The sequence below is a fragment of the Bos indicus genome, chromosome 29 (genome assembly GCF_029378745.1).
Source record: "Bos indicus isolate NIAB-ARS_2022 breed Sahiwal x Tharparkar chromosome 29, NIAB-ARS_B.indTharparkar_mat_pri_1.0, whole genome shotgun sequence".
NCBI classification, from domain to species: domain Eukaryota; kingdom Metazoa; phylum Chordata; class Mammalia; order Artiodactyla; family Bovidae; genus Bos; species Bos indicus.
In genome coordinates, this window is record NC_091788.1 from 2,092,304 (window position 1) to 2,107,480 (window position 15,177).

General features: G+C 44.8%; 1 protein-coding gene across 3 annotated transcripts in view; it reads right to left on the reverse strand.

The window, feature by feature from the left end:
* FAT3 (FAT atypical cadherin 3) overlaps positions 1-15,177 on the reverse strand; it is an 801,654-nt gene that overhangs the window by 37,724 nt on the left and 748,753 nt on the right. For all 3 annotated transcript variants that reach the window (XM_070782590.1, XM_070782589.1, XM_070782588.1), the window contains exons 20-21: positions 4,542-4,676; positions 2,342-2,499 (exon numbers count right to left, since the gene is read on the reverse strand). In XM_070782590.1, the coding sequence (XP_070638691.1) occupies positions 2,342-2,499; positions 4,542-4,676 (293 nt within the window). The remainder of the gene's footprint in view (positions 1-2,341; positions 2,500-4,541; positions 4,677-15,177) is intronic.

The window sequence follows — 15,177 nt, forward strand, 5'->3', positions numbered from 1 at the left end:
CCCATATTTTTGTTCTCTCTCAAATTTAACGCTATTTAAAAGAATTGCTAATAGAAAGTATTTGCTTCCTAAGGGTGTTCAGCAGCTGACAGTCCTGTTAAAGATGGAAGGAGAGAGGGGAAGGTCAGTGACACCTGGGCAGGACCCCTGGAGCTGTGACCTCTACGTGAGCCTTCCCAGTAATCATACAACCCTGCTTCTCAGGGATGTTTAGGATGGAGCGGACACGTGTATACCTACAGCCGACTCATATCGATGTATGGTGGAAACCATCGCAATATTGTAAAGTAACTATCCTCCCCTTAAAATGAATAAATAAATTTAAAAAATAAAATTAGAAAAAAAGTGAGCTAAGGATGCTAGGAAATTTGCTTCAGTAGCCAGGAGTTTAAAAAGACAGCACTTAGGTTTTTGAACTTATCATCTTCCATCATGAAGATCTAATCTGAATTCACTGTTTTCTAAAACTGTGCATCCTGAGTGTTTCTCTCTTTTTTTAAAAAAAAAAAATCTGTCCAAAACTTTTCTAAGTGGTATACTTTCTTATTTTTTATTTTTATTTTTTGGCCCTGTGGCATGCAGGATCTTCATTGCCAACCAAGGACTGAACCCTAACACTACACGGTAAGTGTGGGAGCCTGACCAATGGGCCACCAGGGAAGTCCCTTGTTTTCTTTTGAAAACACTGTTTTCCTAACAGGACTGAACTTATTCTCTGATTTGAGTGAGTCAGGGTAATGGGAGATTCCTCACGAAAGTGGCCAACTTTAAACTCCAGCTCACGGCTCACTCCCTCTGCACAGAGCCTGGAGTTCCAGAAGCAGGTGTATGAAGTCTATGTGGCGGGAGGGGCCGTCGCATCTCCTCCTGTTCTACATGCTTTCCTCCCTCCAGGATTAAAGCCTGAGTCATCTAATCAACGTGGGTGGGACCTAACAAACAGCCAAAGCACAAGAGCTAACACGGCGCACCACCATCCCCGTTAAGCCGAGTGACAGAGCAGCAGGAAGGAGAAAACCACCCGCCATTTCCCCGTGGATGAGAGGGTCCTCTTGGACAGACGCAACCCACCTCTGAGTGCATGTCCAAAGGAAAACAGTGTTCCATTAAACATGGCTCCTTCCTAGGCCCCCTTCCTCTCCCATCCGGAAGGCTTAGTCTTGTCTATAGAAGCCCATGTGGTTTTGGATGGAATGAGTTGTAGTAACAACACTGAAAGCTGGGGGACAGCGTGGGGATGGAAAGCGTAATGTGAGCGAGACTGGAGGCGGGGCCAGGCTTGGCACGCTGTAGCCGTACAACCTTGTAAGTAATCTAACCTCTCTGATCCTCTCATGTCTGACTCTTTGCAACCCCATGGACTGTAGCCCACCAAGCTCCTCTGTCCAGGGATTTCCCAGGCAAGAATACTGGAGTGGGTTGCCAGGCCCTCCTCCAGGGGATCTTCCCAACCCAAAGACTGAACTTGGGTCTCTTGTGTCTGCATATGGGATCCCAGATGGCACTAGTAGGCTGCCTGCCAATGTAGGAGACACAAGAGACTTGGGTTCAATCCCTGGGTCAGGACGATCCCCTGTAAGTGGCAACCCACTCCAGTGTTCTTGCCTGGAGACTCCCATGGACAGAGGAGCCTGGTGGGCTATACAGTCTATGGGGTTGCAAAGAATTGTACATGACTGAGTATATATATGTAAATAAATCACATTTATTATATTAACTTCATAACACAAACCAAATGAGGCATGTAAAGCTGTTAGTATTATTGCTGCTGTTGTTTTTATGAAGGCATCAGAGGTTCTGATGTGAATACAAATGCCAGACTTGCTCTAAAGGAAATCTAGTGCCTTTGGAGAGTTTCTGAGGCTGGGAATGATTTAAAAATTAGGTTACTTGGGCCAGAAGAGGGCATATGGAATCTTCTATACCCCAGATCTCCCGTATCCTTCCAGGGCAAGAATAGAAGTGACCTTCAGGGGTCACTGGGGATAGACCCATGTGATATAAGAGGATACAGTCAGCCTTTTGAAAAGACCACCCCTGCCGTGGAATTGATTAGGAAACACTCTAATGAACTGTTGAGTGATTACAGCTCAAAGGAGGCCGGCCCTTGAACCCACTCTAGAGAGAGGTACCCCAGTCTCCAAAGAGGCCATTCTGAAGCTGAATGTACAAAAGGAAATGGGGTATTGGCACACTTCCCAGTTTTGCTGCTGCTCCCCTGGCCCTAAACTCAGCTTCTGGTTTCTGAACTTAAAAGACAAAACGATTTCAGACTCCAAACCAAGAGGCAAAATACTAACATGAGAACTGACTGCGGGAAAAGATAACCCATTTTAATTACCTTCAGTATGATGCAGGGGTTTGCTCTGGTGTACATTATAATCCCATTGCTTTGCAGGGTCCGCAGACGCAGGGCCAGTTTAAAGTCTTCTTCTTTGCTGTTTTCAGAAAGCCGGTATTTGATGTAACTGTTTCCGGCAAAGCTGAGAGAAGTGTGTCCTGAAAAGACCATGATGAGGAGACATAGATACTTTGAACATCCAGACACCAGAAGGGACCCATGGAATCACAGAACAACTACCAATCAAGTTGATTAAAGACTGTGGGAAGTTGGCAAAAGCATAGAGGACAAACGATTTTGGATTAAAAATTGGTTCTCCATTTTGGGTCACATTCCAATTTCACTTTTATTTATTTATTTATTTATTTTACTTACTTAAATCTTTCACAACTAGAATACACACAAACTTTTACTTTGAGTTGCTAGCTGATGCTTCTGTGTAAAATGAGTCTCCTTTCTGGAGTTCACCCTTTGTTTATTTTTTTTTTAATTTTTTAATTTATTTTATTTTTTATTTATTTATTTTTTTTAATAGAAAATTATTTAATTAGTATACATGTGTTAAAGTAAAAACAAAATATATTTAACTAGTCAGATGCCCCAAATCTGAGTTCTCTCATGTCAAGGGCGACTTGGTATGTTCTCTAACCTGAATTTTCCTAGAGTCACTAAACTCCCAATTCCTGCTTTCTAAAATTAGCATTTAAAAAAAATATTCCTTCATGCCCACCCACACCACTTAGACACTTGAAAACTTTCACTTCCATGAAACAAGGGAAAGATAAACCATTTTCAAAGAATATCTACATTCCCCAAGTATCCTGATGCTGAACAGCGAACTTAGGTCATTTGCACAAATGTTGAAAAAGGCAATGATACAAAGGAAGTTCAAGTTTTGTGCAGTCACAGCTCTACCTTTGACCATGAATTTCAGGCTCTCCTGTCTAGAATGTTTAGCAGCTACCCATATCGCCCAATTCTGAGTTTGTTCTCTCTCTTTTTTTTTTCTTTACTGCCTTCCACTTTATGTAATAAGAAGCAAAGTAATGGCTGAAAAGCTGTCTAACTGGGGTGAAAGTGTGGAAATACACCAAAATGGATGATAATTGTGGACAATGAAGAATTTTCCACATAGAAAGGAGAAGGGAGATAGGCAAAAAGGGGTATGTGAAGTTAGGAAAAGTACCCTACTGTCACCCTGCAGACCCACCTGTGGTGCATACAGCAGGCGTGTTGCGGGTGGGGCAGCATAAGTGTCTTAGAGCCTTAGAAGACTTCAAAAGCAAGTATGTGGACTCAGGGACAGCTCTGTTCTTGAAGTCAACTCTGAAAGAGCTTTGGCTTCCATTTTTAAGAACAGTGCTTGTCTTTGCAAAGCCTGAGTTTTTAGAACCCAGTGCTTCGCAAGTGCCTTGCACACACTAGATATAATAATTTTTTATTCCCACTGTAATTGCTATTATGATCATCACTCAATAAATATTTATTGGATTCTAAAACTGGTATCAGCGTGCTTATATCTGCAATACATCCTCTACTAAAAAGGGTTCTATTGGTAACAAAAGTGAACATTACTCTCTTTAGAGGAAAGAGGTGGTAGAACATATATGAATCAAGAGAAGTATTGAAATTGAGTGATGATCAGAAATGGAGGATCATCTGGATTGGAATAACACAAATACTGATTTTTTTTTTTTTCTTTAAGACACAGAGGTGATCACCTCGCGTTTCAGGAACATGCAGTTAGTTGTACATTTGCAGTGGGGAGTCTTACCTGATCTAGGCTGGGCTTACCCTACCAAGGTCAACTGAACTGGCTCAGCTTCACTTTCTGTTGAGAGGTATAGGCTCAGAACATGAAATGCCATGCAACAGATACTCCAACTCCTCTGCCTAACCAACAGCCTTTTATTTATTTTCTAGAATTTCACAGTCTTAGCACCCACATGACACAAGTGAAACGCAGGCTATGGTCTCCCACTATATAAGGAACCCACAGGCATTGCATGTTTCCTGAGCACAGGCTGCAGCTGCAACAAATTCCAAGTATTTGAGGGGGATGCTAGCTGGGGTTCACTCTGAAGGAAAATGTTACATGCAGACAGAATGTCTTCTGGAAGGGCTAGGGCAGCATAATTTACTCAAGGGCAAGGGCTTGCAGAATATGAATTTAGATCCTCATCATCCCACCACACTGCACCTGAGCACTCTCCGAGCTTTCCTGGTGGACACTGGCAGAGGAACGGTCTCCTGCTGGCTTCGTAACCAACACACTGCATGTCCCCCGGACACGGCTTCTCCACGCAAGGATCGTTGGCCCCTGGACACAGTCCTCCTGTGACAGAGGGGAACACACATGATCAGTAAAAGGCAATCACTCTACACTCTGTAAAGTCCAGGAAGCACAGGATGGTTTGAGAGCTGGGCTCGACAGGCTCTGAGCTGAGAGACAAAGTGCTGCCCAGAAGCAGGAAGGCCTGAGTGGGCTTCACCTGGTGTGGGTGCCCATCGGGGGTCTCTGCATCTCCCAAAGCTCACTGCCAGACTGAGGTAGGATGAGGGCAAAGAGTCAGTGGAGCTCCTCTTTTTAGGCTAAATCAAATATCAGATATACTAAGGCTGTGAAGTTACTGCTTGTAACTTCAGCTGAAGAAAGATCACATAACATAGGCTATGATAGTCTTTATTGGCTGGGACTCCTGCATGTTCTTGTTGTTTAGTTGCTAAGTTGGGTCTGATGGTTTTGCCACCCCATGGACTGTAGCCCACCAGGCTCCTCTGTCCGTGGGATTTTTCAGGCAAGGATACTGGAGTGCGTTGCCATTTCCCACTCCAGGAGACCTTCCAGACCCTTGGATTGAACCCACACCTCTTGTGTGGGCAGATGAATTCTCTACCACTGAGCCACTAGGGAAGTCCTGGGGCTTGTGCATATTGGGGGCCACTTGAATGCATCACTTGTGTTTAGATTTCTTCTACAACTCCAGGAGATGTTAGCTGTTGCTTTCAGAGGGAGGAAAAAATGACTTTTATTAAGAAAAGTGACTCATTCTAAATCGTGCAAGCACAACTCCCATTGTTCCGAATCCCTTCTGCTCCCTGCTATTGTATTGATTGGTTGTACATGTGCCCCATTGGCTATCAAACATGGTAGAATTATCTTTGGCAAAGGAAGGCTTCCTTTTCACCTGTTCGATGTTCATAGCACAGTGAGATGAAAGGTTAATTCTTCAGAAAGGAAATTCTGGAAAGCAGATTAGCTGATTAAAGTAGAATTCAGGACCCAAGGGAGATTTTCAGAACTGTGTGGATGGCAACCACGGGGTCCCTGAAGGAAATGCACTTCCCAAAGGTCTTGGGTATTTCAAATGTAATTAGGTGAGAGTTTAAATGGTAAAATACTGTAGAAAAGAAGACACAAATTGAAAGCCACCTACAGCTGAGTTAGGCAGTGGCCTAAAGAAGCCCCTCTTCTCTGTGGACCAAGAACACACTGGACCTTAGCAGCATCTTTCCTCAGCAAGATCTGGTCCATTATCATCTTCCTTTCTAGCCCAACTCTTTCTTCCTCATTAAACATACTGTTCCATTGTACAGTCATTTCTTTGTCCAGGAGAAAGTGGACACTTAATGTCAATAACAGATAAACATTTTAGGAACTTTAATCCTGGAGGGGAGTGATGTAAGAAGAGCACCAGCAGACTCAGAATTCATAAATCCTGTTTTCCACCAGTTGAGAGCTCAGCCATAAAAGATACTCCTGGCAAGGATCCAGCTTACAAAGTCTTAGAAGATGAAGGGATTTTTAACTGAAAATTTGAAGTGATCTTCACAAATGGTTCTGAAAGACCTAAGTGCCCTGAAATATATCTTTCTCTGTTCGTTCCAGAAAAATCTTTATTCCTGCTGTGTTTTTATCAATATTTATGGAATTTAAGACAGGTGTTCAACCACCTTATGATCTGTTTCAAGGCGCTTTTGATAAGCAGTTTTGGAATTTTTGATGCATTCATCCAATAAGAAAAAAGTTTTCAAGCCACTGAGGTGATAGGCCTGGGCATATAAAGATGAAAACAAAAATTATCCCATCTCTTCCTCCCCCTAGGAAACAATGCACAAACACATGATTAGAATACACTAAGGTAACTGATTTGCTAGGCATTTGTGAGTACAAGGGAAGCCCTAGAGAAGGAACAACTGTGCTTCCTGGGAGACTGTCATAAGTCTTTGCAAAGGAAGAAAGCATTTTAAACTCAGGTTTGAAGGATAAGATCTTTTGAGTAGTAAGGGCCTATGCTTTTTGGGAATGAATCAACCATGCGTGCATATGTGCTAACTTGCTTTAGATGTGTCCAACTTTCTGTGACCCTACGGACTATAACGCACTAGGCTCCTCTCTCCATGGAGTTCTCCAGGGAAGAATACTGGAGTGGGCTGCCATGCCCTCCTCCAGCGGATCTTCCCCACCCAGGGATTGAACCCACGTCTCTTATGTCTCCTGCATCGGCAAGCGGGATTTTTACTACTAGTGCCACCCGGGAAGCCCTTAATCAACCGTAGTTAGTGGTTTAACTGCAAGCATGTTTACTCATGGTACATTCACAACTCTCACTGCCCACTCTGTGCTGTCTCCCTGAGTGGCTTCACTTCCGTTTCTGAGGCCTGCACACCTCTAGGTAGCTCCCCCTTGTTGGCTAGTTAGCATTCACTCAAAAGTGCCAACTGAGCCCAGGGCCGATGTCAGCAACGTGGAGGTGGTAATGAGCATCACTGAATCACAGAGTGCATTCCACCAAATAGACCTAACTCTGAAGTCATTGGACAGTAACTTCCAATTAGACATGGAAACAATAATTTATGTATTTAAGAAATCTATTCCTCTCTGTTCCATGGATGTGTCTTTTTCTACGTCCTATTTTAGCCAGCCAAAAGATGTCCTTTCTATAGAAGTCTGTGTTTGAGACATAGCGACATATACTACATTCATAGTCTTTTCTACACTACTGCAATAGCTTCACTGCTTAGAAAATTTGCATTATCAAAAATGCAGTTTAAAAACCTCTGTTTCAAAGGGGGAAAAGAGGACTAGATAATTTCCAGACCCATGATAGCAAAGCTATTTTCTTCTTCCAGGAGTTATGGTAACATTAAAAAAAAAAAAAAAAAGCTGTAAGGGCTTATAGTAAAGGCTGCTGCTGCTAAGTCACTTCAGTCGTGTCTGACTCTGCGACCCCATGGACTGCAGCCTACCAGGCTCCTCCGTCCCTGGGATTCTCCAGGCAAGAACACTGGAGTGGGTTGCCATTTCCTTCTCCAGTGCATGAGAGTGAAAAGTGAAAGTGAAGTCGCTCAGTCATGTCCAACTCTTAGCAACCCCATGGACTGCAGCCTACCAGGCTCCTCCATCCATGGGAGTTCCCAGGCAAGAGTACTGGAGTGGGGTGCCATTGCCTTCTCCAATATTAAAGGCTAGACACTATATTTCAGAATAAACACAGTATTTGAATACTTCTACCTTTTATTCACATATTTTGACCTTTCCTTTTGTCACAAGTCCTGCCCTGCTAATTAGCATTGGGCTTCTCATTTTATCAACCATATCACTTATATTGGGTTACAGCAGAGTCACTTAGACCAGCAACTGGAGTTCATATTCACAGTTCTTTTCTTCTTCTTTCCTTATATTATAACCATGTGTGTGCTCAGTTGCTCAGTAGGATTGGACTCTTTGTGACTTTATGGACTATAATAGCCCACCAGTCTCCTCTGTGCATGGGATTTCCCAGGCAAGAATACTGGAATGGGTAGCCATTTCCTTCTCCAGGGGATCTTCCCAATCCAGGGATCAAACCCGTGTCTCCTGCTTCTTCTGCACTGGTAGGCAGATTCTTTACCACTGCATCACCTGGGAAGCCCATGTCATAACAATAGAACCTAGATAATTAAATTCATCAAACTAATGAATTATGTTAGATCCAGTCCCCCTTATAAATACTCCAGCTGGTGGACAGATAGAAGCTATATCAATACATTATAATAAGTGCATTCTAAGATTAATATAAATGTAAATATTAGACATATAATGATACATATTTCTATTCATTCCAGCAGCCATTGACTTTGATAGGTTAGTGTTCCTTCTTTTTCTTTTTAATACGTTTCTTAAGGCAGAAGGGACAGTTCTGGCAAGGGGTCAGTTTCTTGATGCTTTAAAAATCCCAGGGGGCCTCCTCCCTGCCTCCCAGCCCGGGACAGAAAGAGCCATAAACCTTTGCTCCCCAGCTGCTGCTGTCAGTTCGCTCTGCTCACATCTGCTCTCTTGTGGCTCAAGGAGGTACAAAGGCAGATTAGAGCCTGGAGGTTAGTGTGAATGTAACGTCCTTCTTAGCTGGGGACAGATAATGAGCAAGTGTATAAAACGTAGTCTCTTTCAAGCAGAGAAAGAGTTCCGATTACTGAGAAACAGCTTTCCCCAAACCAATTACTCCCCATATACAACACTGTATTTCTTTCCTCTCTATCCGCTATGATAAGAAGTTAGATCCTTTCTGAAATATTTATGAGAGGGACTTGACCTTTGTACACCAACCCTGAACAATGCCACATGTCCTTTGACCTCAGATGGATGTCAGATCTTCCCAACCCAGGGATTGAACCTGTGTCTCTAGGTCTGGGTCCTGGGGACACCAACCTTCTTCCCAGCCAAAGCCCTAAAATCTCTAGCAACATAAAATGCAGCATGATTTCAATGGATGAGGAGGGGTTACCTTGTTTTGCAAAGCTTATGGTTGCTCGGTTCAGTTCAGTCGCTCAGTTGTGTCCGACTCTTTGTGACCCCATGGACTGCAGCACGCCAGGCCTCCCTGTCCATCACCAACTCCCAGAGTTCACCCAGACCCATGTCCATCGAGTCAGTGATGCCATCCCGCCATCTCGTCCTCTGCTGTCCCCTTCTCCTCTCTGAACAGAGGCCCACCGGGGGTGCAGGCTCTAGCTTTACCTGCTCTGTATCTTCAGGCATCCATCAGTTTGGGGCCAGGGTGAGCATGAAGGGAGAAGCATCCCCTTGATCAAAGCAAGTGATGCCACTTGTGGCGAGTCAGGGCAGGACAGAAGGATCAGGTGCTTTTAGCAACTGTCAGAGCAGGAAGGAGGCAGAGAAGTCTCTGTCCCCCGTTCCTAGGTCCCCTCTGGAAGGCAGGGCAGTGTAATAGGGGACGGTGTGGTGCTGACAAGCGGCGGCCCTGAATGTTGTTCCTGACTAGTTATTCAAAGCATTTCCTGTGTGGGACCTATCAACGTTAATGGCTGCTGGAAGGACTAGAAGTAGACATTATTATATGTCTAATATTTACATTTATATTAATTTTAATATTATCAAAATATATTATGCATTAATATATTTTCTATATGCCCTTCAGTTAGAGTTTTTAAGGGGTCACTTCACTTCTCTGGGTCTTGCTTCCCCTTCATGAAAAATGAGGATAATTACTCTTCGAAACTTGTGAGCATTAGATGGTTTAATGTATGTGAAAGCAACTTGTACAGAAAAAAAAAAATTGAGGGTAAAAACAAATTACTACAGGGTCCCCAAACTGGAGACACTCGCCTGACTGGGAAACATGGCAGAGATCTGAGCTCCAGTATAATCCCTTCTTTACTGTCCTTTTTGGGTCAGATTCACGATTTGTAAACTGACAGATGGTATGCAATACCGTGTGCTTGGGAGAACTTTGTGTTAATCAGTGTCACAGGCAATGTGCAGCGGGGTCAGCCCCTTCATAACTGTCCTGGGCAGAGGGATTCTTTTCACAAAGACTCTCCGCCAGGAGGGGTGTGCACACGATGTGGCTACTCGTCACAAGGCTCCCCACCCTTCGGTCACCCTTCACAGAGCTGAAAACGTAATTCACTCGAGCAGAAGCTCAGGGCTTTGGAACCTGCAGAGAGGAGAAAGGCAATCCTCTCGTGGCTTTAGAAGGGTCTCACTGCCTCATGTATGTCTCTCCTCACCTTAGTGAAAGTTGCTCAGTCGTGTCCGACTCTTTGCAACCCCATGGACTGTCCATGGAATTCTCCAAGCTAGAATACTGGAGTGGGTAGCCTTTCCCTTCTCCAGGGGATCTTCCCGACCCAGGAATTGAACTGGGGTCTCCTGCATTGCAGGTGGATTCTTTACCAACTGAGCTATGTGCCTTATCTCCCCAGAATTCCCTCGGCTCCCTGGGTTAAGTCTGTACCTTTGGCTAATACGTCAGTATCCAGCTATGACTATTACTGCTGCCACTTTGAGCTTATTCAACCTCTTGATTTATATCTCTGCCTTATTATACTGAGAATCTAATAACTAATGGTAAACATCCTACACCCTGAATTCACATGCTTTGCCAAGGTGCCATGTCTCAGCCAATGCCACATACGTCAGTAAGCTCCCTTCAGAATTTCTGGCCTGCATGAAATTTTAAAACATATTTTCCTAAGGTCCCTTGGCTTTGAAATGGTTTCCTGTGGTTCTCCCCAAAGCTCAGAATCATCTTGATTGGTATTTGCTTTGTTCAGCCCTGTTTTCTGGGATGATCTAGCTAAAGGCCATTTCATTCAGGACATCCTTGCTGGGGCCGCTGTGTGTGGACGGAGAACATAAGGGATTATCCACATGGTAAGAGGTTGGTATCTCCTCCGCAGTGGACACATCCAGACCTCTCCACGCCCTTCAGGACTCTATGCATGCTAAAGATAAGGGATCTGCACACAGACATCTAACATGAATGAGAAATAGAAACTGCCCAGTTTGTAGGGAAATCCGGTTAAGGTTCAGAGACACTGAATTATTCAGGGGTGGGACTATGGGCTCTGTCCTCAGAGAATTGGAATAAACAGTCCTGGCCTAAGTGTAAATCCGATCTCAGATTTCCCCATGCTTTTTAAATACTCGTTAAGGCTGAGTTTCACGTATCATTCTGCCTCGTGGAAGCCTTCATCGTTTGACTTTACTGTGCGTGTGAGAAGTGCGTCACTGTGGCTGCGTCACCATGGGCTGCCTATCGCAGGCCCGTTGACCTGTCCCAGCACATTCCTTTTGGGACTGTCTCTCCACCAGCCAGTCCAGCTGAGCTCCCTGTCATTTGCTCAGTGCACGATGCTGCTTCATGGGCCATGAGAATGGGACCATGTCAGCCTCACTCACCACTCTAACTTCAGCAGCCCATCCAGGGCTTGGAAAAGTATTTGCTTCACTGATGAGTGAATGAGAAAATAAAAGTAGTAAAGAAACGTTCCTGTACTACTTTCTCTGCTCAGAAATGCCTTCCCAGGACAATTCACTGCTTCCAGTGCCTTTCACGGACTCCTCCAAGTAAGACAGAGAACTCCTTCCTTTATGCTTGCTCTCTATTCCAACTACACCACCTACAACTCTTTCTAGCTCCTATTCTTGATGGCCAAGGAACAGAGGACCTTCTGCTGTTTGTCTCAAAAAAGAGGATTCAAGGGGTCCTAGTAACTATCCTTAGCTGTCTGGAAGGCGGTTTGTATGGGAGGGTCAGACAGGTCAGGCTCCGTGTGGCTTAAAGAGTGCAGTGGGTGACCTCACAGGAGGGAGACTCGGTGCCCACGAAGCCAGCTGTCTCAGGTCCATCTTGAGAGGTAGCAAGTGCTAGGACTGGGCTCAAACCTCGGCTGCATTACTGCGGCAGGAGGATAGTAAATAGGATGGCCGAGGTGCGTGGGAAGCTGGAGTCAGTTAATTTCAAGTTTTCTCAAACCTGTGCAGAGGTAGGAGAGTACAGGGGTTGGGACGGCCAGGTGTGAATCCTGGCTTGACCTGCACTAGTTCTGTGGGATCCTGAGCAAGTCAACGGACCATTCTGAGTTGTAGCTTCCTTAACTTCTGAGGAAAGTTAATGATCCCTATCCTTTAGGGTGACTGTGAGGGTTAACTACAATTACACATGTGTGAAAGACAAAGCAGCAGCAGGTACAGTAATAGTAACAGCCCAGCTCAGTAAGTGTGAGCTGCTCCGCTGGTCCCTGCCTCCACCTGTGCACTGGTTGCGCAGGGCTTCTCACTTCCATCGCTCAGCTCTACAGCTCCCCAGCCTGGACTGACTCCTCCCCATGTCCTGTCTGATTCTAGGCGTCCTTTCAGACCGAGGGCAGTGGCCTCAGCCTCAGGCCTTCTCCTACCACCCTGCACAGCCTTCCGACAGTGGGCTGCCCCTGGCTGAGGGCCCGGCACTGACACCTCACCCCACAGCACTGAGCTCACCCGTGACAGACGCTCCATGCATTTGAATGGAGCTTCAGTTTCAAGTCGGGGTTCCATGTCTGAACCAAGACTGGACAAATCAGGCACCCACTTCCACCAACACTCATAAACACACCAATCTTAAATGCTAATGGTCTCGGGGCAAGTCCATTCTCTTGGACAAGTGTCTCTCCTTTTTGATATGTATCTAGATCAGATTTTTAAAAAATCAATGAAAATCTTCTCAAATGGACCATCACCACTGCCCCAATACTCTGTCCTCGGATTTCCTCATCGGAGCTCAAGGGCGTTTATCATTCCCCAGGTTTTCTTACCCAAGTGCCAACATCCCCTGAACACCCAAGGTTTACCGGAGCCATCTCAGGACAGCAGAACCCTTAAACTTCTGCTCAGACATGATGCTCCATGGGGGCTGGAATGTAATAAACCTCTTCGGCACTAAATTTCAAGCCTGCTTTCATTGTGTCAAAGCAAACCAGCATTTTAGTTCAAGATGCTTAATGATGTTAATTCAACCCAAAAAAAGTCTCCATGAGAGAAAGATGATACGGAAGTTGGGAGGAGGGTAGACTACTGACGCCAAGTTTGTATGAATATTTCTACACAGCCCAGAAAGGATCGCTACCTCTGTTTATCTCCTAATTATTCCACCAAGTGGTTGGAAAGTCCATTTACTGTATCTGCCAACCTTCCAGGCTAAACAGCAGCCAACACTACGGTGTGTGTGGGGGGGAGTGGGCTAGGAGCATTTACTGACTTCAGTTATCTCTACTTTCCAATATATGAGAAAATGCCTAAAATGCTTAATGCTTTCCTTAACAGTTTTTCACTGTATTTTCATTTGATACGGTACTTTTGGAAAAGTGAGAGAACTATTAGTATTATAATGAGGAGCTCACCCCCTGAACCCACAGAAAACTTTTTCTATTTTATCTTGCTGTGAGATTTATTAGAGTTTGTTTTCCTAACCACCAGAATTAGGGTTACCAGGCTACATGCATATTGACTCAGGGCTCCACTCAAAGCCTCCTGTTATATTTGAGTGCAGGGCTCAGTAGTGGGCTTTTCTAGTAAGTCACAGGCCTACTGGAGTCCAAGTCCCTCTGCCATCCTGCCATGGGTCTGTGAGACTGGTGATCAGTCTGTCAGGAACAATGGGGTTATCTGAATATTCTTATAGTGTACATAGCATCGGGGTTATAAGTCGTATACAAAATGGAAGAGCTCTTGTTCTTAGGATGCAATAAAACAAGGACCCAAGAATAAAATATGGAAGAGCTCTTATTCTTAAGATGCAAGGAATAAAACAAGGACCCAACATAAAACTACATTGAATCAGTATGCCATTCTCACCAGCTATATGCCCTGGGCAAGGCAGGGAGCTATTGCATTTATAAAATGGAAATAATCATATAAAGCTGCTGAACATGGGGACTGGACCAGGTGGTGTTTTGAGGTCCTTTTACCACTAAAATTCAGTATTTTATTTTACAGCTTAGTTACACGAGTGACTTAAAGGTGGCAAGAGGCTGAGAGGTGGGCCTGAGTCTGCAGAGTTACCGCTCAGGAAATGCTCCCTTCTAGACTGAGAAAGCCTCTTCCTGGGATGTCTGGGACTGAATCACAAAAACTTCCAGAATTCTGGGTCTCCTGAGAGTAGAAGGGTTTATGGGGACTCGAGAACAAGAGTCCTGGGCAAGGCTACCACCTTGAAACTCACTGCATTTAAAACATCAGTGTCTCTTTAAGGAGCGCCTTAAGGCTGAGAGTGGTGGTGGTTTAGTAACTCAGTCATGTCTGACCCTTTGCGATCCCATGGACCATAGCCCACCAGGCTCCTCTGTCCATGGGTCTCAGGCAAGAATGCTGGAGGGGGTTGCCATTTCTTTCTCCAGGGGATCTTCCCGAGCCACGGATCAAACCTGAATCTCCTGCATTACAGGCGGATTCTTTTACTGCTGAGCCACCAGGGAGAGGTCCCCACTAATAGCAGACTAACAGTATCCTTAACCCTACAACCAGAAGGAACTGAATTCTGCCAACTCTGAAGTGCGCTTGGAAAAAGATTCTTCCCCTGAGCCTCTGGCTGGAGAGCCCCGGATGTCTGACAGCTTGACTTCATCTTTGTGAACGCTTGAGCAGAGGAACCAGATGACAAGCTGTATCCACCTGCACTTCTGACCTACAGAACTGTGAGATAATAAGATCTTGTTGCTTTAAATCAAAAAATAAAGTAAAATAAACCATTGGTGTCTCTGGGGACTTCCCTGGCGGTTCAGTGGTTAAGACTGTGTTTCAACTGCAGGGCTCACTGGTTTGATCCCTGGTTGGGGAACTAAGATCCCACATACCATGCATGGTGTGGCCAAAATAAAAAAATAAAATATAACATCAGTGTCTCATGAAAGATGCAGAGGAAGACCCCTCTCTCCAACAAAATCACCCCTCTAAATCCCTGCTGTAAAGAAAATCTGCCAAGCCTGCCCTCTGCCTGTCTCTGCTTGATGAACTCATACTCATCCTTCAAAACCCAGAACACAAGTGGTCTCTGGTCTCATCTAAATGTCAC